General features: G+C 50.3%; 2 protein-coding genes and 1 non-coding gene across 10 annotated transcripts; 2 read left to right on the forward strand and 1 right to left on the reverse strand.

The window, feature by feature from the left end:
• Positions 1–14: 14 nt before the first annotated feature.
• Fkbp11 (FKBP prolyl isomerase 11) lies at positions 15–12,410 on the forward strand. Of its 2 annotated transcripts, none has more exons than XM_060388675.1 (6): positions 15–8,885; positions 9,096–9,161; positions 9,554–9,641; positions 9,943–9,976; positions 10,315–10,385; positions 11,587–11,863. In XM_060388675.1, exons 1-6 carry the CDS (start codon positions 8,751–8,753, stop codon positions 11,712–11,714), a joined length of 522 nt encoding a protein of 173 aa, XP_060244658.1. In that variant the 5' UTR covers positions 15–8,750; the 3' UTR covers positions 11,715–11,863. The 2 variants fall into 2 exon arrangements, with proteins under 2 accessions (XP_060244658.1, XP_021490582.1); XM_021634907.2 differs by lacking the exon at positions 11,587–11,863 and adding an exon at positions 12,173–12,410 and having other exon boundaries at positions 7,495–8,885.
• Positions 12,411–12,553: 143 nt separating this feature from the next.
• Ccdc65 (coiled-coil domain containing 65) lies at positions 12,554–26,752 on the reverse strand. 7 transcript variants are annotated; one of them, XM_021634902.2, is made up of 8 exons: positions 26,409–26,745; positions 25,745–25,912; positions 18,471–18,640; positions 17,721–17,859; positions 15,962–16,159; positions 15,592–15,810; positions 14,144–14,296; positions 12,554–14,052 (listed from the first exon to the last, which is right to left on the reverse strand). In XM_021634902.2, the coding sequence occupies exons 1-8, from the start codon at positions 26,538–26,540 to the stop codon at positions 13,669–13,671; spliced, it is 1,563 nt and encodes a 520-aa protein (XP_021490577.1). In that variant the 5' UTR covers positions 26,541–26,745; the 3' UTR covers positions 12,554–13,668. The 7 variants fall into 7 exon arrangements, 6 of the variants coding, with proteins under 6 accessions (XP_021490577.1, XP_060244652.1, XP_060244653.1 ...); XM_060388669.1 differs by lacking the exon at positions 15,592–15,810 and having other exon boundaries at positions 26,409–26,742; XM_060388670.1 differs by lacking the exons at positions 25,745–25,912; positions 26,409–26,745 and adding an exon at positions 25,261–25,735.
• On the forward strand, positions 22,488–22,593 carry LOC132656202 (U6 spliceosomal RNA). The gene has a single exon (XR_009594124.1). It is a non-coding gene; the product is annotated as a U6 spliceosomal RNA (small nuclear RNA).
• Positions 26,753–27,787: the final 1,035 nt, after the last annotated feature.

The raw sequence follows: 27,787 nt of genomic DNA on the forward strand, positions 1-27,787 counted from the left end.
CGTCACACCCTGAGGGGTGCCCGAAGGGATCAAGAGCGTGAGGGCTCTAGGACCGAGCGTGAAGAGCTCAGCCAGAATTTACGTCTGTTGGTAGATTTTAGGGTGGGGTTCTCAGCCTTGGGTTCCAACCCCCTAGGGGGTCGCATATCAGATGTTTACACTGGTTAAGGGGCACCACAGCATGAACTGTGTAAAAGGTCACAGCATTAGGAAGGTTGAGAGCCCCTGCCTTAGGGACTAACGCAATTGGAAGGCCCTGAACTACTTCCTCTAGACGTGGATCTTTTCAACCCTGGAAATTAGGGGTTTGTAGTCCTAATATGGCTACTCTCTGCAGGGAGGGCTACTCTCCTCCTCTCTGTAGACTGAGTTTAGATCCTACATCCTGTGTGAAGTATTTTACCTGTACTCAATTCTTCTCCCTTTCTTTCCTTGATAGTTTTCCTCTCAGCCTCCCTCTCCCCTAACCCCGCATTACTGTCATCCCCCTCAAGAACCAGTGCTTTTTGCCCATTTCTCTGACTTCCAAACCACTTAACCAGGCAGCCCTTAGCCAGCCCTCTTATCTTCCCTGAAAATCCAACGGCACTTTCCTTCCTTTAGGGGTCCTCCAAGCTTTTACAGCTAAGAAGTTAGGCACTTCTGTCTCAAGTGCTTTATTTATTTGTTCATAAAAATCACTTCCTGAGCTGTAGTATTTTTGTTTGTTTGTTTGTTTCATTTTGTTTTGTTTTGAGATAGGGTCTCAGTATAGCCCAGCCTGAACTCAGACTGGTTGGTTGGTTGGTTGGTTTTTGAGACAGGATAGCCTTGGCTGTCGTGGAACTCTCTCTTATAGACCAGGATGGCCTTGAACTCAGACTCAGAGAGATCCACCTGCCTCTGACTCCTGAGCACTGGAACTAAAAGTGTGTGCCTTCAGCACAGCTGCCTTTGTCCCCCAGTGCTGGGTTGCAGGCGTGTGCCTGTAAGCCTATCGTCAGCTGTATTCACATTAATGAGCTTCTGTTATTAGTCTTTTCATAAGACGTGGTGGTACACGCCTGTAATAGCAGCACTCGGGAGGCAGAGACAGACAGATCTCTGAAAGTTTGAGGTTAGTCTGGTGTATATCTGTCTTATCCCTCCTCTTCCCACCGTCACAAAAAGTAAATAATAACAACTTAGCTGAATAGCAGGCTAGTGGAAGAGTCTTCACACAACTTGGAGAAGCAGGTGACTGGTTCTTTCCTCGCCCTTTGTTATTCACATTCAAGGGAGGTAGGGGAGCCCCCTGGCTGTGGCTCTTGACCAAACTTACCAGCTTTGAGGGCATATAGGATAAAGGTGAAGGTGAGTCTGTGTACCTGATCCTTGGGTTGCTTTCCAAGGCTTGTTTGTCAGGATTTCACAAAGGACCCAGATCCAAGTGTAATCTGGATTCAGAATAACTCCAAAATGTATCTGGAGGAAATTAATGGGCTTAGATCAGCCCAGTAGATGAAAGGCAAAACTGTCCCCTTCAGAAGGACGCGTTTCTTATCATTGAGGTGCAGCGTTTGAAGCTTCTGGGCACTCCTGCATTTAACCCGCCAGGTCAAGCACACACATTCAGTTAGGACAGAATGTGAGCAGAAACTTTCTCTGTATTTGGGCATTTGTTTAAGATGGGTCGAGCCAATTTCAGGATGCTCCGGAATTGTGGAATCTTGGAAATGGCCGAGGAGGATGCCCCTCCCTTCCTGCTGGTCCCCGGGCAGGCTGTCAACAGTAAGCACCATCTTTGGTTCACTCGAACCAGTAGCTGGAGAGGTGGCATGCCATGCTGGTCACTGGGGAATGACAGAATCCAAGTGCTTTCCTTCCTCTGCAGGTTCTTCTAATTGGGTTCCCTGATCCAATTAGAAGATGGCTGGCATGGGTGGGAATGACCCTGAGTTCTTGAGAACGGTACCAAGGGTTAGGGCCACGGCAGTGGAAACCTTGAGCACGGCAAAGGGGCACAGTTGGTGAAGGCGGGGAGGGTCTGGGGGCCGGGAAGCCGTCAGAACTGTTGGCTGTGAAAGCTGGAAGGTAAGGGTCTGCCGCCCCGTGTGTGTGTCACTTCGGCTGCAGCTGGAGGAGAGCCTCTGGGCTGTGAGAGCCAGTGAGCTCCGAGGCTGGGTGTGAACACAGACAGGACGCCGCAGGCAGAACTGCTGTGCACACAGCTGACAGCTCTCTACACAGCCCTCCTGTCACTAACTTACCTCACAAGCATTCCTGCAAGCATGCCGCCAGCCAGGCCAGGCAGGAGGTTTTGCATTAAGCCTTTCACCTGTGCCCCCCATCCCCACTCCTCCATCCTGTACATTGAGAGGCCGGGCTGTGGCTTTCTGGTAGATCACTTGGCAGGAGGCCCTGGGTTTGATCCCTGGTGCAGCATACACAAACCAAACATCTTGGTGAGGGCCATCCTAGGACAGATAGAGTGCAGAGACTCAAGGAACAGAAGGCTCATGGCTGTGAATCACAGGAACATACTCTGGTTTTCAGTTAAAATACAGCAAAAAGCATACTACTACAGGCTGTAGATAGGATGGGAGATCTGCCCTGGCCTTGCCACACCTTGCATGGATGGAGGGATGGTGTTCTTGGTGAGAGCACCCAAGGGATTTGGGCGCTAACTGCCTTGTTCTTGGATGCTAGAATGTGTAAGTCATACCTAACAGCTGGTGGAGGAGGGCTTCAGGAGTTCAAAGCCCTGTGTTCTACTCACAGTGCCAGAAAAAAACAACAGAGAGTAAGGCCTGGATCCAGCCCCCTGTGGCAGTGGGGGTTGTGGGGAGCAGTTCCCTGTGTATACCTGTCTGCTGTGTGGGCAATTGAGTCCTGCTGGAATCTCCACTTGTGCACCTAGGCTGGGCCAGGCCAGCTTTCAGAATCAATTCACTTTCCTTTTTAGTCCAAAGGAAGTGCTTCCTCCTGGTCCACGTCCGGGGCATTACATAGTTGCCCTGGGTGGGTTGGTTTTTTGGTTTTTGTTGTATTTTTCTGGCCCTGCTGGCCTGCAACTTGCTACACGGTGTATCTGTGCCGTTCTCCTGAGGTTGAAGGCACGCCACCGTGCTCAGCCCCTCAGGGGCTACTGCTTGGAATAGTTACCCTTTTCTTCTACTGCCTTCCCTTACCCTACCCGCCCTCCATTCATGAGCCTCACAGAGCCCCAGAGCCTAGACAGCCGTCTGCCTGTGTGCCACATTCCAGTTAGCCACTGCCGCGTGCTGCCCAGACGCTTCGGGTGTTCCTGTTTAAGGCTCACTGCCGCCAGCTCTTACCTTCCTCTCCCCGGGCTTCTCTTTACCTTCAGTTAGCCATGCTGGTCCCCGCATCTCTTCCAGACATTTGGCTCTTTGCCTTTAACACTTTCTTCTCTCTTGTTTAAAAAAAAAAAAAAAATGCTGCGTGTAGTGGTGCAAGCTTTTAATTCCAGAACTCAGGAGCAGAAGCAGGTGCATCTCTGTAAGTTTAAGGCCAGCCTTGTCTACAGAGAATACCGGGACAGCCAGAGCTACACAGAGAAACCCTGTCTCAAACAATTCCACATTAAGGGGTTGGGGATGTAACCCGGTTGGTGGTATCTTGCTTAGTATAATAGCCCTGGGTTACCCAGCACTGCGTAAGAGCAGGTACTATAACCTCAGCACTTGTAGGCAAAGGCAGCCTTGGCTACATGAGTTTGAGGTTAACCTGGGGTATATGAGGACTATCTAAAAAACAAAAAATACCATTTAAGAGTAGCTTAGACAAGAGTTCTGGAGGCAGAGGCAAGTGGATCTCTGTAAGTTCGAGGCCAGCCTGGTCTGCAGAGTTCCAGGACAGCCATGACTATACAGAGAAACATTGTATCTAGAAGACCAGGTCTTTTCTACTCTTCTTCGCTTATCAGGCCTTTGGCTCAGCACACATGGAACACCTGAAGGGTCTCGTATCAGCAGGTCTGGGGGGGGGGTTGAGGCCCATTTGGGGCTGGGTATCACAATCCTGTTTACATTAGGATCCGTAACAGGAGCAAAATTACACTTAGGAAGTAGCAACAAAATAGTTTTGTGGTTGGGGGTCACCACAATGGGAGGAACTGTAGCAAAGGGTCACAGCCTTAGGAAGATTGAGAACCGCTGCCTTACACTGATGGAGATCTTGTTCACTCACGGTTTTATAACTAAGCAGCCTTTGTTGCCAGTACCAAACGATATGTAAGTATGCAGAACAGCATGCTGTACTTATTCCCTTTACTCCTGTCTCCAAACCTGACCTTCCTCAGACATTTGGGGCACATCCTTTGAGTTCCTTTTATTTATTTATTTTTTAAGAGATCAGGTGTCAGCTTTTTAATTTCAGCCTCAGGAGGCAGAGGCAGGCAGGTCTCTGCAGGTTTAAGACCAGCCTGGCCTACATAGCTTGAGTTCCAAGTCAGCCAGGGCTACATAAAAGACAAGACATCAGAACTGAGACTGCGTCTTGACAGGGTACAGGTAAACGGGGAGACCTCAGAACAATTACAGTCACCAGGCCCATACTCCCTGTCACAAAATGGGGCAAGCAGAGGGAGATAGGGAGGGTCTTGTGTATCCCAGGCTGTCCTGTAAATGCAATTGCGCAGCTGAGTGTGATTTAGACTTCCAATCCTCCTGCCTCCACCTTCCAAGTGCAGGCATTGAAGTTGTGTGCACTGAAGCACGGTGAACGCTGAGCTGTGGTTGAGCCCAGCGTCTGTGCATGCTGGGTAAGCAGCCCCCACCCTGCCCCCGCGCTTCTGGATGCATGTACCTGCACATCCTTGGGGAGGAGTTAAAATGCAGTCCATCCACATCACGTGCATTTTATTTCTTAAATTGAAGTGTATGTATTTGTCTTAGAGGTCTTCATACAGTATAGTTAGATATTTAAATGGTTTCTCATTTAATAGTTCAGCATCTATTTAAAAGAAAACATGAGGCGAGGCTGACGTGGCTTGAACGCTGAGCAGTAGAGGGTGGAGGAACGAAGCTGAGCTAGTGAGATGCTCCGCAGGAAAGGCGCCTGCCACCAAGGCATAGGAGTGGAGTCCTAGATGGGACCCGTGGTCCTGCCCTCTTAAGGTGTCAGATGACTCCAGGCATACTGTGGTGGCTGCCTGCCTGTACATGTGCGCAACAGAGAAAAAGGTTTTTGTTTTTGTTTTGTTTTTGTTTTTCTGTCACCCTGGCTGACATGGAACTCACTACATAGACCAGGCTGGCCTGGAACTCAGAGGTCTACCTGCCTCTAGGATTAAATGCATGGGCCACCACTGCCCGGCAAGTATTTTCTTTGTTCATTTGTTTTAAGAGGCAGCTTGCTCTGAGGCTAGCTCAGGCTACAAGAGACCCTGTTTGAAAAGTGATATAAAACACGTCCAGAACCATGCTGTCAGTACCTGGAGAGCTCTAGGCATGCCATACTTTCTCCTTGTCACAGTGAGCCAGCTGGCTTTTTTTTTTTTTAAGATTTTATTTATTTATTTTGAAAGCTCTAACTGTATGTAAACCTGCATGCCGGAAGATGGCAGTAGAAGGTATAGATGGTTGTGAGCCATCTATGTGGTAGCTGGGAATTGAACTCAGGACCTCTGGAAGAGCAGACAGAGCTCTTAACCACTGAGCCATCTCTCCAGCCCTGCCAGCTGGCTTTTTGAGGGACGTGGAAGAGCGAAACAGTAAGTGAAAGTCCCTGTTAGCTAGGAGAATTGGGACTTGAGAAGGGGCTGTTAAACACCTGGAGCTAACTGAGAGGGAAAGGGAAAATCGCGAGCTGTGCACAGAGCCGAGAATGCAGGAAGGGTTCAAGGCTAGGCCACAGTCCAGGAGTAGGGAGGTGGGATTCAGTTAATAGACAAGATGCAAACATGGGAGAAAGCTCAATCTCTAAAAAGGTTCTCAGAGCCAAGAGTGATGGGACTCAGCTGTTATCCCATCACTTAAAAGGCTGAGGCAGGAGGATTCCAAGTTCATAACCAAGGTGGACTTCTTAAAGAAAAAGGCTTTCAGTTTACTAATTCAGGAAAGAAGGTGAAGGCTGAGGAACTGCACAAGCCCTTAGTGACGTGGGAGATGACGTGAATGCGCCAGCAGTGTATAGAATCGCACAGAGGGAAGCTTGGGGGTCAGAGTGCAGCTAGAACGCTCTCTCCGTTAAAATGGGTTGGTAGGAGGTAATCCAGGGCTCCACTTAGCAAGGACTCACACCTCCATCTTTGTGCTTCACCATCTAGGGCCTGCCTTCCATCCTCATGATCCAATATGATTGCTAGAGCACAACTCTTCTCGTGTACTTTCTGGTCACAGGAAGAAGGGAAGGAGGCCGGTAGAAGAAAGGAATAGAGCATGAAACTCAAATAACTGGGTTGGTGTCCTTAAAGAGCCTTTTTTTTTTAAATAAAAAGTCTAAAACAGTGGTTTCAACACTTATATTTATGTCTTATTAGCCACAACTGTGTCTAGTTTCTAAGATTTTGAAGTGTAGTTTTGTATTTGTTAAAATATATTTTATTTTTTTAATTAATTATAATTTATTCACTTTGTATCCCAGCTGTAGCCCCCTCCCTCATCTCCTCCCATGCCCCTCCCCCAGTCCACTGATAGGGGAGGTCCTCTTCCCCTTCCCTCTGACCCTAGCCTATCAGGTCTCATCAGGACTGGCTGCATTGTCTTCCTCTGTTGCCTGGTAAGGCTGCCTCCTCCCAGGGGGTGGTGTCAAATATGTGTTCATATAGTGAGATACACAGGTGTTTGTTTTTCTTGTTTCCGGGGATTAAGCCCCAGACAGGTGCCTGGCACTGATGGTGAACACCTTTAATCCCAGCACTCAGGAGGCAGAGGCAGGCGGGTCTCCAAGTTCGAGGCCTGCCTGGTCTGTCCAGGACAGCAAGGGCTACACAGAGAAATGAAACCCTGTGTCGAAAACCCAACAAAAACCCCAGATAAGCATTCTACCACTGAGCTACATCTCCAAGCACATGTACCAATGTTAGGAGTAGAGTCAGGGGTTTCTGTAGCCATGCTGGGGTTATAGATGAGCGCCATTGTAGCCCACTGTATCAGTTCGAGTTTTAGAGACTCCTAGTTTTTGTTGCTTGCTTGCTTGCTTCCTTGCCTGCTCGTTTAAGACAGCTTTTGACTGTGTAGTCCTAGGTGGCCTGAAACTCAACAGAATTTTTCTGCCTCTGCCTTTGGAGTGTTAGAATTAAAGGTATATACCGCAACACCTGGCTGGCAGTTATTTTTATTATGTTTATGTATCTGTATGCCACATGTGTGTGGGTACCTATGGAAGCTAAGTGAGGGTGCTGGAGCCCTTGGAGTTTTAGGAATTTTTGAGCCCTCTGATGTCTGTGCAGGGAATTGAACTCTGGTCCTTTGGAAAAGCAGCAAGTGCTATGAGAAGCCCTTATCTGTCTATCTAGCCCCTGACAATGAGTATTTAAAACTCCTAGGCTCAGAGGTTAAGAGCACTGGCTGCTCTTCCAAAGATCCTGAGGTCAATTCCCAGCAACCACATAGTGGCTCATAACCATCTACAATAAGATCTGGTGCCCTCTTCTGGCTTGCAGGCACACTACTCTTAAGTCTTAAAAAAACAAAACAAAAAAACTCCTAGATTAGGAGTTTTTAAGGTGCTTGCCTGGTATGAGCAGAGCCCTCGACTGGATCCCCAGTACCACAAAGCAAACCCCGGAGAGAAAATGAGAGCTTAGGTAGAGTGGTGACCCTGGAAATGGAGGCACAGAGGAGGCTGGGGAGGGAAGACCCAAAGGAGACTGGCTAGGTTTCAGAGATGAAAGGAATCTCAGAATACTCCTCTATGGAGAACCATCAGAAAGGCCAGGTCAGGTTGTTTCAAACGCGAGGAAGTGTGTTGGGCTTGTGTAGCCTGGGGTTCTGGCCAGATGCCCAGGTGGAGTTGTGTGCTAAGGAGGAAACTGAACCAAGAAACCGCCTCAGTGTGGTGTGGAGGGTCTGGGTGACAGCCTCTGAGCGACCAGGGGCTAGGTAGCACAGCTTAGGTTGTCAGTAAGGGTTCAAATCCTGAAAGGGGAAACTGGTAAGACCACCTAAAATTTCTCGAGACCCTTTTGAAAACTGAAGCTCTTGCACAAACACAAGACCGTTGTTGTCCGCGCTGCTAAAGTGAAAAGGATGGTGAGGAAAACAGGAAGGAAATGCCAGTTAGAGGAAAAGATCAGCGATTGACCCTTTTCTCAGGAAGGTAGCCCTGTAGTGCCTTCCCGGATGAGTGTGGAGCAGCCGCCAGGCTCTTCTAAAGGAGAGCACAGTGAGCAGGAGAGGAGAAGGGTCTGGGACACCTGCCTCTGGGCGTAGTGGGAGGGGACATATCTTAGGGGAAAAGCAGAGAACAAATGCGGTCTGTGCTCTAAGCCTGTCGCCAGTTGGCATGGTGACCTTGGGCAAATTCCCTAGCTGTGAAGTGGGAGCAGTTCAAAGGTTAGAGATTAACGCCCCCCTTCACAGTGGCAAAAAGGTGCTATTGCATGGTCCAGAACCCGCGATCACAGGGTAGGGAATTCCGTAGCCTCTTCCCTCCAGGAGGTGGGGACGAGGTAGGGGGAGGGCTGCACCAGGAGGAGGGGGCGGAGCTCGCTCCTTGTGACCCGCCCATCCCAGCCTGACCTGGAGCTGAGGCTCCGAACGCGTCCTGTCGCCTGCACCCGAACGGCCTGAGCTGGTACCCCGGCGCCCCGACCCGCTCCAGTCATGTCCCTGCGCCCCTTGCTCCTGCCGCTCTCGCTGCCGCCGCTGCTGCTGCTGCTGCTCAGTGGGGCGGGGCGGCGGGCTGAGGCTGGGCCAGAAACCGAAAGTCCTGTCCGGACCCTGCAAGTGGAGACCCTGGTGAGGAGAGGGCCGCCCCCTCCCCCAGCCCCGCACCGCCGCCTCCACCCTTCGAGGCCCGGGGTCGTGGGGGAGCGCGGGGCCCTAAAGGCAGCTGTGAGCCGAGAGGAGAGGAAGTGCAGGAACTGAGTCGGGGCAGAAGGTGCTGGGTCTCCGTAAGGTAACGGGATCTTTGGAGGCGCAGCCTTGACCCTTGTAGTCTGATCATAGGTGCAGCCCCCCGAACCGTGCACGGAATCCGCTGCCTATGGAGACACGCTCCACATACACTACACGGTGAGGGGTCTGGGGGGCCGAGGCGTGGCCTGGGAGGGGGCGGCGCCCTGCTGAAACACGTCAGCTTTGGCTTGGACACGTGGCAAGCAGCGCTGGAGAACTCCGGTCCTAGGGTCGGCTGGCACGGGGGACGGGAGTGGGGTGGCCTCTGGCCTGCTGCTTCTACCTCCCTGTTTTCCCGCCAGTTCCTCTCCAGCACGGAGAAAAGAAGGGTGGCGAGATCTCCAAGAAGCGCCAGTCCCTTGGGGCTTCCTGTTCCTTTTTGCCCCGTGGGGGTGGGGGTTGGAGGAGAGGGACAGGATGCGAGGCTGCTGAGGGGTTGCCGCCTGGCGGTGTGTGTGGCCTGCCTTGTGGGGGGAATGGCGGGGTTAGTTCTCGCTCTTTGTCTTCAGGGCAGCTTGGTAGGTGGACGCATTATTGACACTTCTCTGAACCGAGATCCTCTGGTCATAGAACTTGGCCAAAAGCAGGTGATTCCAGGTATGTGCCCTGCGTCTTTATCCCCTTCCTAACCTAAGCCCTTGCGTAGTGCCTTGGCCGGCTAAATTACTCTGGAAAAGCCTCCTAGAATGAGTAAGACCCCAAGGGTCTTCCGGTACCTCGTGTTCAAATTCCACTTCTAATGCCCTTCTTGTCCCGCACACCACTAGGGAGGGGGTGTGAGAGTTTGAGAAGTGGAGCAAAACTCTCTTGATGAGGGTCCATCCCACCTTTGATCTTTCTCTTGGGTGCTGCGGGGAATGCGTGTAGCTTCTAGTTCCATTGTGTCTCTTCCCTCAAGGTCTGGAGCAGACCCTTCTGGACATGTGTGTGGGGTGAGTATCTGGACAGGCTGGGGGCCTCACTGCCCGTGTGGAAGCTTTCCCTGCCATCTGCTACCCCAGCCGGCAGGACTGTGGAGAATAAAGGGCCCCTGTCATATGGGAAAGGCGCAGGTCAGTCGGACCCCTGAGGGCATCCAGAGCTGAGGGGACCTCTCTGGCCGTTTTGTTGGGGAAGTTGAGGTGTTGGAGGGAGTTTGCAAACTTTGGTGGCCAACCTGTTAGGTGGAGAGATTAATGTTTTGGTGTCAGTATCAGAGGCAGATAGGGCCTCTGGCCATCCTTCAAACGGGCTGAGGCTGCCAGCTCACCTCTCTCCTGCCTTCCCTCAGAGAGAAGCGAAGGGCGGTCATTCCTTCTCACTTGGCCTACGGAAAGCGAGGGTACCCGCCATCTATCCCAGGTAATCTGCCTAGGCCTTTTTCCTGCCCTCACAACGGGGCCCTAAGAACCACAAGCTCTGCTCTGTCTAGAACCTGAGAAAGTCCACATCAGATCTGAGGAGAGAAGTTAGCTGGGGCTCCCATTTCAAACCCACTCTTTCTCCAGTAGAGGCTACAGACGGCCTGTTAGGGAACCCTAGCTTGACCTGAGACAGATGGTGACTTTTTCACACCTGATTGGGCCATGTGGGTCTTGCTGCCAACACTACTTATCCCAGGGCACCAAAGTATCTTAAACCAAACGAAAAAGCAACCTTCAAAAGGCCTCACATAGAGCCGGTGACGTGACCGGCAGGATGAGTTGACTTTCATTCCTAGAATTCACCTTCACATATTACTGCTGACAGCTGTTCTCAAGGGCCGAGATTGGACAGATTTTCCAAGAGGGGTGTGTCTCTTGCTTTGGGTTAAAATACATGTTCTATTAGGTAAAACCTGTTTCTCCACAGAGCTCTGGTAATGTAATTCTTAGACTAGTAAGGGCTTTTAGGGAGCCCAGTATGGGCTTTTAGGGAGCCCTGAAAGGAGGGTAGGGAGAACCAAGCAAAATCTCCTTTTTTATTATTTATTTTTATTGTACGTGCATTGGTATTTTGCCCACATATGTCTGTGTAGAAGTGTCAGATTCTCTGGAACTGTAGTCACAGACAGCTGTGAGTTGCCATGTGGTTGCTGGGAATTGAACACAGGTCCTCTGGAAGAGCAACCAGTATTCTTGAACACTGAGCCATCTCTCCAGTCCATCTCCCTTAGCAAATCGGGAGTGGTGGTGCACGTGGGAGGCAGAGGCAGGTGGATTTCTGTGATTTGGAGGCCAGCCTGGTCTACATGGTGAGATCCAGGACACCTAGGACTAGAGAGCGAGCCCCTGTGTCAAGAATAAAACAGAACAAAAAGCTTATAAAACTCTTCCTATTCCTAGTGCTGCTGCTTGGCTTCTGTTTGCAACTGTCTGACTCTCACGCCCTCCGGCCTCCACAAGCATATCTCTCTTCTTTTCCAGCCCTTGTTTGAAAGTCTGCCAAGAGCTACATTGCTTGTGCTCATTGGTTGGTAGAGCTTTTAAGGAGATCTGCTTTTATCCCAGTTAATTTTAGTCCTATAAGAATTCCATCCCTGTGGTCCTTGTGGCTGTTTGGAACTGGAGTCCTTTTGGTATAGGGGATTGTCACGTGGGAATGCTCACTGGTGGCACTCCACAGACGCCTGAGGAGTTGAGAGCACTGGCTGCAAGACTCAGGTTCAGTCCCGGCACTCACATGGCGGCTTGCTACCATTTGGAGCTCTAGTACCAGGGGGATCCGACACCCTCTCCTTACTCCAAGGATAACAAACAGGCATGTGTGTGGTGTACAGACACACAACAGGCAAAACACTCATATGCATAAAAATAAACAAATCTTTAAAGATTAACAAATGCTTCCTGGCAAATGTGGAGGGGCCTGTGTGTTTCCCATCTGCAGACTTCCTGTGCTAAAGGTCTGTTCCTGATTCCAAGCCATGTGTTTACTTGCAGTTAAGGTCAACATGCGTGTCCTAAGCCTGCTCCTAGCCCTCTTCTGCATTTGCTCAGGGAACCCAGCCCCACACTTCAAATTGCCAGAGTCAAAGTTGCTTTCTGTGGCCTACCCTCATTTTAATCCTGATTCGAAGCTCTGGATTGAACGCAGTTCTAACAACCACCCCACCCCACCCCGCAGAGGATGTAGGGGTGTAGACGCTAACCCCCTGCCCTCTGCCTCTCCAGCGGACGCAGTGGTGCAGTATGACGTGGAGCTGATCACGTTGATTCGAGCCAACTACTGGCAAAAGCTGCTCAAGAGCGTTTTGCCTCTGGTGGGCATGGCAATGGTGCCAGCACTCCTGGGGCTGATTGGGTATCACCTATACAAAAAGGCCAGCAGACCGAAAGTCTCCAAAAAGAAGCTGAAAGAGGAGAAACGAAGCAAGAGTAAGAAGAAATAAATAGTGGGTTTTTAACGAAACGTTGTGTTCTTTTGGTACCACCCCCTTCCTTTAGCGTCCTCCTTGTTACCGTGCGCCAGCCCGAGTGTGGGCATCAGACGCCACTGGAAAGTTCTCTCCTTCCACCTGTAGGAGGGTTCCGGGATTGAACTGAGGTCATCAGACTTGTGAAACAAGTGCTCTCCCTGCTGAGCCGTCTCTGTGGTTCCCCTTTCTTCTGAGACAGGGTCTTGCATCTGTTGTGTAGACCAAGCTGGCCTCAGACTCACGGGCCTCAGACTCACAGGCCTCCTGGCTCAGCATCGGTTACAGACGTGTAGCCCTTCTTGCCCGATACTTCGAGGCTGTTTTCTTTTTTTAATTTTATTTAATTTCATTTTGTGTGCATCAGCATGAAGGTGTCAGATCCCTTGGAAATGGAGACAGTTGTGAACTGCCATGTGGGTGCTAGGAATTGAACCCTGGTCCTTTGGAAGAGCAGACAGTGTGCTCTTAACCACCGAGCCATCTCTCCAGCCCCTGAGGCTGTTTTCATGGGTAGGAAAAAAAAAAAAGCATTTTGGATGGAGATCTTGCCTGCAAGTTGCACGGCTGGGGGTCTCGGAGAGCCTCTTCCTCTTTGCTGCTCCTGGTGTCCTAACACACCGTGAAGAACTGGCCTTGAATCTGCCTCCCGCGGTGTCTTGATGCTGTGGAGGAAGCCAGTTTCACTTCCTGGTAAGGTGCCTAGGCATTTTCTCCCTGGGACCATAATGTCCCTGAAGTAAACAAAGATGATGAAGACCTTACCAGGGCTGAGGCAGGGCTCGGCTGGTAGAATGCTTGTCTAGGATGCAAACCCCCTGATCAATCCAAAGCTCCAGCACGGCTGACGTGGGGGCACACACCTGTGACCTCAGAGGGGCGGGACGATCTGAAGTTCAAAGTCATCCTCTGCTACACAGGGAGTTTGAGGCCTGGGTGAGACCGTTTTTGTTTCGTTGGTTGTTTTTATTTTCCTCTGTGTGGCCCCGGCTGTCCTTGAACTCACTCTGTAGATCTCACGGAGCTCTGCGCCCGCCACCAACACTAGCCCTGGGTTTAAAGGCGTGTGGCTCCATCACCTGAGGACCTTGGGTTTGTTGGTTTGTTCTAAGGAACTTCCAAACTACAGGGAAGTTTTTTTTGTCTTACTTTTGTTTATTTATTTTTAAGGGACAACTTACTGGTTACACTGCGGGGGGTCATGCTAATAACTAGAGTGCAGTCCTGAGTCTGTAAGAGCGGAGCACTCGGGTTTCACACAGGAGAGCCTCCCGGGGATTTGGAAAGAGGTCCCTTCCTGTCAGCACAGGGTGCGGGAAGACAGGGTGCGGGAGGCGGCGACTCAGGCCGCCAAATGTGGGCCGCCTCGATGACGTTGTAAATGTTTGGTCCTTTGCGGCCCCGCTGCGGGGGCAGCGCAGGCAGGTTGCTCTTGTGGTTCACGATGAAGAGCGGGTTGAGCTGGCTCAGCACCTCGTCGCTCACGGAGATGCCGTCTAGGTACTGTTTGAGCATCTCCCTCAGCTTCGCGCTCATGTCCAGCAGCTGCGCCCGCCTGTGCTGCAGGCTCAGGACCTCCAGCTTCACTTTGTTGTATCTTTTCCAGAAATTCTCCATCCCGGAATAGTCCAGCATAAGCTGGGGGTGGAGTCACAGGAGGGAGGCGTAAGGCCGCGACGCGGGCACCTGCCGCCTGGCACCTGCCCACCGGGGCCCTCCCCTCCTCTACCTTGGCAAGCTCCTCTGTGAGTTCTTCCGGGTTCTGCTTCTCCAACTCCTCCTGCTCCTTGGGAGTCAGTATTGAAGAATAGAAAGGTAGTACCTTTTCTTCTTCTGTTTCAAATTTCCTGCATATTTCAGCAAGCTTAAGGACCTTTTCACCCTGTTGGGTTTTAGAGAAAGAGGCGTTTTAGGGAAAACAAGATAATTCCCTGCCAGAATTATGCACACGCCTGTAATCCCAGCACATGGGGAGGCAGAGGCAGGCGGATCTCCTGGTCTACAAAGTGAGTCCAGGACAGCCAAAGCTACACAGAGAACCCTTACTCGAAAAACAAAAACAAAAAAAGAAAGAAAGAGAGAGAGAGAGAGAGAGAAAGAAAAAGAAAAAAAGAAAAAGAAAAGCGTTTCCTGGGGATGAGGAAACACACATGCAGCAAACACACAGGAAAAGACCCTCTACACAGCACATCGAGGACGCTGAAAGTCCAGTCTTCTCCTGGGGTGGTTAAAACTCTCAAGAGCCCTAAGGCTGGTCAGTTTGAAGTCAGATAGGATGTTCGATTGGTCCTCAACTGTTATGTGACATGTCCTCATCAGGCCTTGACCTGCAGTCCATCAGCAGGAGTCTTGCTGGGAGGAGTCAAAAGCTGTCAGCCTTTTCTCTCAAGTAAGGAGGTTGAGGAAGAAGCGGCCATCTTGGAAATCCACCGCCTTTATTGCCTAGAATGGCTCCTCCTCTGTCTGTCTGTCTAGTCTCTCAGTCATCCCTCCCTCCCTGGCTCAGAGGTCATCCTAACTGCTTTTAGAGGGTTTGGGGCTGTGGACAACTGCTCTTAGATGTTCTCAAGCTGACAAAAGGTTGACAGTGGGGGTCAGCGGCCACAGTGCCTCAGAGGAGGGCTTGTCTAACGGGCCACAATAACACTTAACTGAGGCAGTGGTCCAGAGTATAGGGCAGTCACTTAGTGATGGTGTACAGCTCAGGAACTTGTCATGTGAGTAACAAGTAGCCTCTTGATGACTCGGTAGTCCTCAAAAAGAGTCCCGGATTAGGTCCCGGGATACCATCTTCAGGAGAAATCCGGAGACAAGCCCCCAAAATGATGCAGTCTAGAAATAATACAGCCTAGGGGTCTTGGTTGGGTTTATTTCCTCTGCCAGTTAAATTAAGAGGCAGGAAAGATCTGAGGTGCACGGCAGGCAGCAGCAAAGAAATCCTTACACACGTGTGTGTGCGCGCAGAGCAGACAGAAAAAAGACCCTCTACAGAGCAGAGGGGGGACTCAGGAAGCAGAAAAATCCCTACTCGTTTTAAAGAGAATGGAGTGAAAAAGAAAAAGAGGACACAAGTGTCTGCTTGATGAGGGAGGACGACGCCCCCACCACGTCTCCCGAATCCCCTTCACCTCCAGCCAGACTCCTCAATTTTTGTCCTGATTGCCCTCTCCCCTTTACCTTCTCCACGACCTTTTTCAGGGCCTTGAGGGTGGCGTTACTTTCCAGGGTGAGTTTGACCAGGTTCTCCTGAGACAGGCTCCGAGCCTGCATCTTCTGGGCCTTGAGTTTGCGAAGCTGTACGTGGACCAGCTCCCTGTCTGAGCGGATGCCCTGGTTCTGCCACTCACTTTCTCGGCTGTGGGCTGTGATCTTCCCTTTCAATATAACTATGGCCTCCTGGCGGGACAGCAGGAGCAGCTGACATAGGGAGACTGGGGACCGAGGACAAAGTCTATCATCGTGACCCACCCAGCCAGAGACCCGAAAGAATTGGAGAGAGCAAGGGGACAAGCGGAACAGTGAAAACCGCCCCCAGTTGCGTGCTGACCTGCAGCTTCTGGATCTTTTTCATCTGCATCTCAATCTCTTTGGAGCTTTTCTCATCCTTCACCTTCAGAGTCTCAAAGGCAACCTTGCGATCCTCTGTGGCATCGGTGTAGTTCTTGAGGGCATCCTGGAACTTTCTCCACAGATCTTCCACTATGTTCTCCAGCTTCAGGCGGAGAAAGTGCTTCTCTTCTAAATTCTAGGAAATATATCCCAAATACCAAATGCTTAGTTACCCTGAGCGCTCTTCACTCCTGCCAGCGGCCTTGCCCTTCAGAACTGTTTGGAGTGAGTTATATGCGAAGTGCAGTTCACTGTGACCTGGACAGGAAAGTCTGGGGGTGGGGGTAGAGGTGGCCCCAGCTCTGTGAGAATGATGCCAGTCAGAGGCCCAGAGTTCCAGTTTTCCTAATTTTGTTTTCTGTCTTGGTGTTTTGAGACAGGGCTTCTCTGTGTAGTCTTGGCTGTTCTGGAACTTGCTCTGTAGACCAGGCTGGCCTTGAACTCAGAGATCTGCCTGCCTCTGCCTCCTGAGTGCCGGGACTAAAGGCTTGCACTGCCACCACTACCAGCTCAGATCTCTTAATTCTTTAAGAGAAACCGATAGTTTGGATTCTCACAGGAAACCTTTTCAGTTTTCACATGTAGGAAAAATTTCAAATTCTGAAGTAAAACACTGGCTAAATTAAAAGCAAGGGTTGGGGATAGAGCTTAGTTGCTAGAGCACTTGTCTAGCACTGAATAAGATTGGGTGTGATGGTGCATGCCTCTTAACCCACTCGGTAGGTGGAGGCAGGAGAACCAGAAGTTTAAAGTAAAAGCCAAACAGTCGTTCTAGGCCACCCTCTACTACACAGTGAGTTCAAGGTCAGCCTGGGCTAAACAAGGCACTATCTCGAAAGTAAGTTAAGTGATGGATTAAAGGGAGAGCAAGAGCTTTACACCCAAACTCCTGAATGTAGATTTGCAAATCTGTGATGGAAGGAATTACGGACCAAGATTGTACAGACCCCCTGGACGGATCACAGACCAGAAGTGGGGTTCAGGCTGGTCAGTGGCTACTTTGGGCCTTTGTTTCTTCTTCTACAATTCAAAAGAGTGAAGCCAAATGAGCTCTGGGTTTTGTTGTTGTTTTTTGTTTTGTTTTGAGCCTTAAAAAGCATTATTGGCTGGGTGTGGTGCCCACACCTGTGATCCCAGCGCTCTGGGAAGCAGAGGTGGGTGGACTGCTGTGAGTGTGGGTCCTAGACAGCCAAGGCTACACAGAGAAACCCTGTTGAGGGATAGGAGAAGCACTATTAGGTTGGTGTTCTTGTAGGACTGACAGTGAGAGTGGGGCTATCTCGGACTCTTTTGCCTGCTGTTGGGACCCTTTTCCGACCAGGTTGTCCAGCCTTGACGTGATGGTCTGTGTCTACTCTTAGTACATCTTGTCCTGCTGTGGTTGGTTGATATCCTTGGAAGGCCTGCTTTTTTCTGAAGAGGAGGGGTCTGGGGGAGAAGGGGGGTTGTGGTGGGGAACTGGGAGGAGTGGGGGAAGGGAAAACTGTGGTCTGGTCAGGATGTACCAGATAAGGGAAAAATAAATTAAAAATAACACATTGAGAACAGTCCTGCCTCCCAAGCAGTTTTCACAAAGAAGCACCAGGGCACGACAACTTTTATTGCCTGTGGCCTCTGGGGCTTTCGTCTAGCTCTGCTTGCCTTGAGCAGTTTGCTGGCATCTCTGCAGAGCCTGTCCCTCCGCTCTCTTTCTGTACCTTGTTTTTCAGATCATCCCACATGCTCTGGAACTCAAGCTTGCTCTCATACTCAGAGTCCATGTAGTTCTGCTCCATGGCCATGAAGACATCCTGTAAATAGCGAATCTCTTTATCGTGCTGGTCGATGATCGTCTTCCTATAGGAGACAGGATTGACACAGCAGGTGGGCCAAAAATAACGAGCAAATTCGTAGTGTTGAGTGAGCCAGGCGTGGTGGCACACTCCTTTAGTCCCAGCCCTTGGGAGGCAGAGGCGGGTGGATCTTTGTGAGAGGCCAGCCTGGTCTACAGAATGTGTTCCAGGCCAGCCAGGCATACACAGTGAGGCTCCTGTCTTACAAAACAAAAACAAAACCATGAATGGTACAAACTTTTAGGCACAAGCAGGGAGGGAGGGAAAGGATTGGCTTGTGAGTGTGTTTGTGTGTGGTTTTCCCCAGAAAGAATATGAATATTTTGATTTTTTTAAAAGTCTAAATAAGTTTACAGTGAAATCTCTCTTCCATCCCTTTCTACTGCTCGATGGATAGAATTTTGAGGGTTGGAAGTAGGAGGTACAGACAGGGTCCTGGCAGGGGTAAAGATACAGCTAAGGCTGTAAGGCTGTAAGCTCATTACAAGAATCTCAGGACCCTGTCGGCCTGGGGTTGTGGTTCAGGGAGGAGGCGCCTCAGTGTCGGGCATCTGGTCACAGGCATGGCTCCAGGAACTCCCCTGGATCGGCTCTCTTGACTCTCTGGCCCCGTACCTTTCCTTCTCAAACTCATTCGTCAGGGCCTCTAGCTCCATGTTGTAATTTTCCTCCAGGAGGCTGAGGCGCCGGCGTTGTAGGGTCAGGAGCTGGTCCAAATTGTGCAGGTGGCTACGCAGAGCATGGGCATACTGCTCCTCAGCTTCAGTCAAGTCCTTAGCCAAAGACTGGGCAGGAGGGAGAGAGTTACCCTTCAGGATCAGCCAGGTCCTCAGCGCCCCATCTGCTGTGGTGGCGCCCCTATAATCTTGGGTTTGGGGAAATAGGAGTAGGAGGAGTCTGAGGTCTGACCAGCCAGCCTACCCAATATATCTCAAAATATAAGGTGGATAGTGAGTGTGAAAGACACTGATCTCAACCCCTGGCCTACACACACACACACACACACACACACACACACACACACACGCACCTGCCCATGTAGGTGGCACAATGGCATTTTCCTATTATTTCCTGATGGCTTTAGGAATGCCAGCTCTCCCATTCAGTCTTTTAAAATTAAGATTTGTTTATTATTTGTGTGTATGCATGTCTTTATAAGTTTATGTTATGTGTACTGTAGGTATCCCAGGAGGCCAGTGGAGGACAGAGGCCCTCAGATTTCCTGGAATAAGAGCTACAAGCAGTTGTGAGTTGCCTATCGTGGGTGCTAGAACTCGAACCCGGGTCCTCTGAAAGGACTGTAGGAACTTTTTAACCACCGAGCCATTTCTCCAGCCCTTGCCGTTTGCTCTTGATGCAAACCATGATGACATCTAAAGATGTAGGAACTGGTTTTGGTGGTACATATCTTTATTCTCCCCACTCAGGAGGCAGAGGCACGTGTATATCTGTGAGTTCAAGGTTAGTTTGGTCTGCATTGGGAGTTCTAGGCCAACCAGGGCTACATCTTAAGACCTGTCTTTATTAAAAACCACTGGGAAGGACTGAAGAGATGGCTCAGCAATTAAGAGAACTGGCTGTACTTCCAGAGGGAGAGGGTTTAATTCTCAACAGCCACATGATGGCTCACAACTGTCTGTAACTCCAGTTCCAATGCCCTTTCCATGGGCATTGCATGCATATGGTATACCTAACATGTGCAGACACACCTAACATATGTGCAGACACACCTAACACATATGCACACACACCTAACATATATGCAGACGCACAGATAAAGAAGCGTGAAATGTGAGCAATGTTTTGTGGATCATAAACATTTACACTGGTGGAGCCACCGTTAGAAAGAGCCGGGGATCCTTGGAGAACTGGATGTGTGAGGGCAGAAAATAATGTGAACCTAGTTTATCTTATTAAAACTAGTAGGGTGACCACGGTGGTGCACACCCGTGATATCAGGGCACTGAGGCAGGAGCATTGCAGATTCCCTGGGCTGTGCGATGAGTTTGAAGCCTGCTTGGGTAACAACATACACACGTGGCATTATATGTGTGTGTGTATGTGTATGTATGTGTATATGCATGTATATAGACAGATATGTTTATATGTATGTTATTGAGACAGTATCTCATTATGGAGTCCTGGCTGGGCCTGGAACTAACTGTATAAACTATATAAAGCTGGCCTCCAACTCACAGAGATCTACCTACCTCTGCCTCCCTAATGCTAGGATTAATGGTGCGTACACCACTGCCCTGCAAAAATTCTTCTACAGGGTTAGGGATGCATCTCAGTGGTAGAATTCTTGCCTAGCATACGTGAGGGCTAGAGTTCAGTACCCAATACTACAAGGCAAAAAGAAAAAGAGCTATATCGAGCAGCAATCAAGGCGTGTCAGAGCGACTTGGGGGCCAACGGACGTGGCCTCGTGTGGCCCGCCATATTGCAGAGGCGAGCCCGCTCTCCCATCCGGCAGTGTGGCTTTGTCATTCCCCCACCAAAGGCGGGGTCACATTTGGATGGATGCTTACAGTCCTAGCATTTGGGAGGCAGGAAGATGATGAGTTTAGAAGCTGAAGAGTAGCTTAGAGGTTAAGAACACTTGCTCCTTTTCACAAAGACCTGAGTTCAGGTCCCAGCACTGAAGTCTCACAACTACCCATAACTCTAACCTCAAGGGATCAGATGCCCTCGTCTGGCCTCCGCGGTCATTTGACTTACATGCACCCACCCCCACCCACCCATACACACACAAATAAGTTAAAAATAATAAAATATGTTTAGAAAGATCATTAGTTTGAAGCCAGCAAGACTCATCTCAGAAAAAAAAGGAAAGAAAGAAGGAAGGAAGGCCAGAAAGAGAAAGGAAGGTGGATCAGTGGGAAGGAGGGAGGACAGACGAAAAGGGCTCTTTTCCTCCTCCTCCTCCATTTTGAGTGTCCTTATGATTACTGGACTCAAGAGAAGATGTGGAACTGGCACTTGGCCAGCTCCAACACAGCCCTTAAACTGGCCTGCAGCTTCCACTCCCTGCCTCTCGGAATGCCTATTCTTGGGAATGCTTCCTCCAGGAACGGAGCCAGTGTGCTGTGAAAGACACAAAACAGATAGAGAGGCCAGGTAAGTTCCAGTCAGGCTGAGGTGAGCTCCTGGCTGGCAGTCCAGTCAGGCTGAGGCGAGCAGTGACACACCCTTCTTGCTCGTGAGAGACAGTTGCCACAGGGCTAAGGATGTGTTGTGTGGCTCTCCTGGAGAAACAGGAACAGATATCTACTCTCCCGGTAAGAGGCAGACTAACGATTCCACCGAAGTCCACCCTGGTGAGCTGATTTATTGGCATTTCTCACAGGAGCATGGGCTACATCCCTGAGCTTGGCAGTTTAGCTGGTCTGAGGGTCCCTTCTCTCTAGCAGCTGTTTCTGTTTACATAACCTCAGGGAGGCTCCTTGTGAATCTTCTGTTTCAGGAACTTCCTGAGTCTTAGTGAGGTTGCCCTGGTGGGAGCTGCTACACAACAGGATGGATGGTGTCCAGTGGCTGAGTGGTGGCTCAGTTTATCTAGCACGCTGTAAGCCCTTGACTAGGTCCCTAGTATGCAGAGCTGCACAGTTCAGTCTACCCACAGAACCACAGAACATAATACAGTTTTAAGCTGCCATCTCACAGGTGGCTTATTATTATCAAGAGGTAACTGGAACACTTTGACTAGAGGAAAAAAACACTGGGGGGAAAAACAAACAAAACGGCTTGAGCACTAGTCAGGATAAACACTGCAACAGATTGAAAAATAAGTATCTGCCTGGTATAGTGGCCCCCAGGAGGTAAATGCATGTGAATCTCTGTGAGTCTGGGTCAGCCTGGTCTACAAGAGTGAGTTCCAGGACTGTCAGTACTACACAGAGAGACTGTGCTTAAAACAAAAGGAGCAGATTCTTACTTGCTGACTTTCAGAAAGTCTGGAGAAACACAGGGCAAGGAAAAAATGGTTCAGAGGGTGGAAAAGCTTGCTGTACAAATTTGGGGGCTTGTGTAGCATTCCACATTAAAAGAGAGAACAGGTTCCACAAAGCTGTTCTCTGACCTTCATACATGCTCCGCAGCACATGCTCACCCACTCACACACAGTTTAAATTTGTGTTTGTTTGTTTTTAAAGCTATAAGGTAGTTGAGTTTGGTGGTTCCCAAGTATAATCATGTTTGTTTGTTTGTTTGTTTGTTTGAGACATGGTTTCTCTGTGTAGCTCTGGCTGTCCTGGAACTCATTCTATAGCCCAGGCTGGCCTTGAACTCAGAGACCCATTCGCCTCTGCTTCTCCAGCACTGGGACTAAAAGCACGTGCCACCACACCTGGCTCGCAAGTATAATCTTAACACTTGAGAGGCTGAGGCAGGAAGATTGCCGTGAAGTCATGGCCAGTCTGAACTCAGAGAAAAGAGGGTGGGCTCCTAGCTTAACTGACAAAGCTCCTGCCAAGTGAGCTCAAGGGCCGGGGTTTGGAACCTGTCCCAGAACCCACATACAGACCCAGGCCTGGCGGTCACTCCTAACCCCAGTGCAGGTCACCACTCCTTCGTGGTGGATCCCTGAAGCTCACTGGCCTACTGAGCTTGATGAGACTTCCAAAAAAGAAAGTGCTCACTTGGCCAGCACATATACCAGAACTGGAATAATACAGCAAAGATTAGCATGACTCTGAGCAAGGTGGACATGTGAATTTGTGAAGTGTTGTTTGTTTTGTTTTTAAACAAGGTCTCACTGCTGCGTAACTCTATTTAGTATGGAACTTGCGATGTAGACCAGGTTGGCCTCAAACTCAGAAGACCTTCAGCCTCTGCTCTAATTGAAGGCATGTGACACCAGGCCCAGTCCGTTATTTTTTTTAATGATTGTTCTAGATTCATTTTGTTTCATGTATATGAGTGTTGTCTGCATGTATGTATGAGTACTTTGTTTTGTGTGTGTGTTGTTTTTTCGAGACAGGGTTTCTGTGTCGCCTTGGCTATCCTGGACTCTCTTTGTAGACCAGGCTGGCCTCAAACTCAGAGCAATCTGCTTCCCTCTGCCTCCCAGATTGCTGGGATTACAGGTGTGTGCCACCACCGCCCAGCTCTGCATGTGTGCCTTGTGTGTCCCTGGTGCCCTTGGAGGTCAGAAGAGGGCATCACACCTCCAGGAGACAATGGTTGTCAAGTTTTGCCAGCTGTAATTAGTCCTGCAGAGGGAGGCTCTCCCCAACCTCCTCCTTTCTCTCCTATCTAGTGACAGGGGGTGAAAGGATAGAGAGGAGAGATCAAGATCCTTGGGTCTAATTTCTTTCCTTTTCCTTCTTCTCTGAGTGTGACTACTGATTAACCACAACCAACCCCCTGAATGACCACCCACCATTCCTGACTCTCGGGGCTCTAGCATTTATATACTCTGAAAAGTTGCCAGAATGCCAAACGTCACACAATTGCAGTAACTGTCGGCAGCTGGCAAAACCACGCCTCCGCTAGAGCACAAGGCAAATCATAGTTCAGCCCCACCCCCCCATACCTGGGATTAAAACAATAACACATTCTTTTAACATTTCTGTGTTTTTCAGAGACACCAAAATTCCAAAATTTTCATTACATTACAGTGCTTGTCTAGCATGTACAAGGCCTTTGTTCCCCAGCACTGGGGGGAAAAGCTGGAGCTGAAGAGATGGCTCAGAAGTTAGGGACACTGGCAGCTCTTCCAGAGGCTCAGGTTCGATTCCCAGCACCTACACAGCAGCTCACAACTGTGTAATTCCAGTTCCAGGGGATCTAACTCCCTCACACATACACACAGGCACACAAAACACCAAAGCACATAAAATAAGAATAAATCATTTTTTTTTTTAAATAGAAGAAGAAGCCTTCCTTACGTTGTACCTTCTAACGTGAAGCTGCCTGGGGCCTGCTGAATTCCCACCCCTGCAAGGCAGAAGCAGAAGGAGAGATGTACGGTGAATATTTGCTGTTACTGTGCAGTTTTGTTTGACAGGGAAAGACTAAAGAGGAGTCGGTAAACAGGTAGTCTGTAAAAGGCAGGATTAGAAAAAGGGTAAGCCAGCTGTGAAGGCACGTCTTTAATCCCAGCACTCAGGAGGCAGAGGTTGGCAGAGCTTTCTGAATTGAGGCCAGCCTGATCTACATAGTGAGTTCCAGGCTAGCAAGAGTCCTGCCTCAAAAAATGGAAACTAAAGGGGGCTATAGCCCGTTGGTGCCATGTTCCAGGCAGCTGTCATCTCCTGTGTGGATCTTGGCTCTCCTCTAATAGAAGAGGATTGAGAGGTCCCTCTGGCACAGGTCTGACCAGTACGTCAGGGCTAACCGAAGCACAGGAGATCCTAGGGCCAGGTTCCGGTGTCCAGCATTGGTCATGAGAACAACAGGAAAGCAAGCACGTGCTGCCCAGGGTGCTCTAAGTCCTGGTCCCCACAATCAGGGAGCCGGGAGTGCTGCCCGTGCCTGACGAATCCCACAGTGTTGAGCTCCCTCACGTTTCCACCAAAAATCCCGAAGCTGCGGTGGAAAGGCCAGCACGGTGGCCTTCAAAGTCACCAATCCCAAAGCCAGGAGACCACAAAAACTTAGAAGTGGGAGGAGAGGACAGTTAGACCCATATAGAAGGAGGGGACGGACTCCAGAGATCTGCCCTTTGACCTCCAGGCCATGTGCACACACACACACATGCACACAGGTTTTAAGAAATGGATGTGGCCACTGAGACACACTACAGCTTCCTCAACAAGAGTGCTTTTTCTTTGGGTGGGAGGAGGTTTCAAGAGCAGAGAGCAGATATGAAGGGATGGGGAGATGAGTCGGATTGGGGGACGTGATGTGAAACTCAAAAAGAATAAAAGTTAAATTTTAGAAAAGAAAGAAATAGATGTAGCAAAATCCTTTAGAAAATGAGAGTGATTCGAGAATTTCTTAAGAGCTAAGAACGGAGTCAGGCTGGCTGGCGGCACCTGCCAATAATTCCAGTGCCTGAGGCTGAAGGAGGAGACCTGCTCATTCACAGCCAGCCTGGACTATCCGAGTCTGCTTCAATCTCCCTCCTCCCTCCAAAAGAGCTTTAGGATGGCTGACGGAATGGTCTGGAAATTCAGACTCGCTCTGACCCACCCAAGGCTGGGTGGGCTTCCCAACCTTGTCCCGGGCCACTGAAGTTGAGTCAAGGAGGCCAAACTGGTTAAATGGAGTGGAATAAGTCAAAATACTTACACCTAGCCAGGTGCCGCAGCACACACCTTTGATCCCAGAGCTTGGGAGGCAGAGGCAGGTGGGTCTTTGAGAGTTCAAGGCCAGCTTGGGATACATTGCAAGTCTCAGGGCAGCCAGCGTTACAGAGTGATACGCTTTACGAAAAGAATACCCACAATCCGGTCCTCACCATCTGACTAGAGTTCGGCAACCCTGGGCAGATCCTTCCCCTCTCTGGAACTGAGCCTTCTGGTACTAAAAGAAAGGTTCGGGCCTAAGCCCGAGGTGCCAGTGGGGCTGGTTGCTCCACAGTCCCTGTTTGGGGCAGTAGATGACCAAGGAGAGTTGTTCCTCTGAGGAAGGAGGCGTGCTGACAGCTCAGTAGTCCGTTCCTCATTTCAGGGACAGTGACTAGAACCAATAGGCTACATTTGTCACAGCCTGTGCACCTCATGAAGGCTTGATGGCCGATGAGGTAGCCGGCACCTCCATCCCAGCAGTGGGGAAGATGAGGAGTTCAAGGCCATCCTCCACTACATAGTGAGTGTGAGACCAGTATGGAGATACATGACCTTGTCTCAAAATGACGATGATGATGATGATGGTTCGATGGGTCCGTCCTACCCAGAATGGTCAGGGAATCCCTCCCCGTGTTCTCTGGAGAGAGCACGTACCTTGATGACATTGTCCTTGCAGTCTACCACGCGTTCAAACGTCTGGCTGAGGATCTCAAGGTCCTTGTGAAGCTCTGTGTTCTTCACCTCTCTGAGGACAGTTCTCCACTGCGTGTTGATCTTGTTAAGGTTCAAGTTGCTGTTGTGTTCTTCCTTGGCCAGCTTGTCCTGTGGGAGGGATAAACGCATGCGTTTTAGCAAAGGCCAAAGAGGTCTACCACAGCAGTCGACAGCAGGCTGAAAAAGAATACCAGTCCTTGTGTATCCCGAAGTACAAAGCTCTTGGCATCCAACACTCAGGGGGCCCTGTTTGTATCTTCCGGTGAGTCTCCTCCAGGGTGCGCGTGAGAACAGAAGTCTTTCTAAGGACCCCACTCCAGTCCGAACAGCAGATTTCGAGACAGCTGACTGTGGACTCCTGACTGCATCTACTGTCCTAATGCAGGGACTCGGTGATTCTGCCCATCTCTGTCCCCCGCTCTCCGTGCTTCCCGGGGAGCTCCCTAGGCCGAAACCAAGGTTGCCTGAAGCCCATGTATTTTGGGAAGAAGGACTTCAGGGGAGGTCGGAGGGGAAGAAGACGAGCCAGGCGCACGATCGCAGGCCACGGCGCCAGCGCACTGGCCGAGGGTTGGGGCCGGGCACACTACAGAGCCAGCGTCACCTTCAAGAACTGGGCGATGAGCCTCTCTTTCTTCTTGGTTGCCTCCTCCTCTGCCAGCATCTTCTGCTGAAACAAAAGCAGCTGCTCCTCATCCGTCAAGGCTGCCTTGAACTTTTTCCCTTTCTTAGGCATGGCTGGGCGGCGGGCCGGGTCCAGGCGAGGAACCTGCGCCTGCCGCCACGGCCTGCTTGTGAGGAATTAGAAGGAAAAGGCTCTCATAGGCAGGGGATTTCTGGAACTAAGGTAACGGGGCCTTAGCTAGCCCTCAGTCCTTTACCAAGGGAGCGCGCGCGCGAGGGGAAAGATGCGACTTGTTTCCTAGCAACAAGGACCTCCGCTAAGAGCGCGGGATGAGGAATCAGGAGGCCAGCCTGATTTCGAAGCGCCCCCTGTACGCTGGAGGACCGCAGTCAGTGCTTGTGAGAAGGCCTTAAAAAAAAAAAAAAAAAAGGCTTCTATTCTTTAAACTCTGTGTATGTGTGTTCGTACACCACGCGCATGCATGCCTGGTGTCAGCAGAGGCCAGAATGACTGTGTTGGGTCCGGTGGAACAGGTCAAACACGCGCGCGCGCGCGCGCGCACACACACACACACACACACACACACTCACATAATCATTCTTGTGGGTGGGCCGGTGAGCGGCTCACTGTGTAAGGTTGTTACTGACAAACCTGGTGAGCAAACCTCTGCTAACAAGGAGAGCAGCCAGGGGTGGTGCACGGCTCTAATTCCAGCACTTGGGAGGCAGGAGCAGGCAGTTCTCTGAATTTGAGGTCAGCCTGGTCTACAGAGTGAGTTTCAGGGCTACACCAAAAAACCCTATACTGGGAAGACTGGGAGGTGGGGTGTAGGAGGTTTTGGTTTGGGGTTATTTATTTATTTATTTTAATGTGTATGTGTTATCTATCTGCATGTACACCTGCACACCAGAAGAGGGCATCAGGTCCCATTATAGATGGTTGTAAGCCACCATGTGGTTGCTGGGAATTGAACTTAGGACCTGTAGAAGAGCAGACAGTGCTCTTAACCGAAGAGTCATCTCTCCAGTCCCCCCCCCGACCCCGTTTTAAAGCTATTTTATTGGGTTCTTATATCTACCACCCTTCTCCACCCCAATTCCTTCCAACCCAACATGAAGCTGGCAAGAAGAAAGGTTTGAGGGAAAAGAGGGTGTAGACCTCTTTAGACTACTTCCTGCTGATTAGGGGCACTGGGTTCCTAGGAATAAGTCCAACCTTCATTGTCAGAATATCCAGCAAACCAGCACTTCGGCAAAAGCAACAGCAAAGGCGGCAGCAGGAACCAGCAGTAGCAGGAGAGCGCTGGCTGCCACAGGCTCTCTCAGAGCTCTCCCCCTCACACCCTCTCCAGAGGCCCT

The sequence above is a fragment of the Meriones unguiculatus genome, chromosome 8 (assembly GCF_030254825.1).
Source record: "Meriones unguiculatus strain TT.TT164.6M chromosome 8, Bangor_MerUng_6.1, whole genome shotgun sequence".
Taxonomy (NCBI): Eukaryota; Metazoa; Chordata; class Mammalia; order Rodentia; family Muridae; genus Meriones; species Meriones unguiculatus.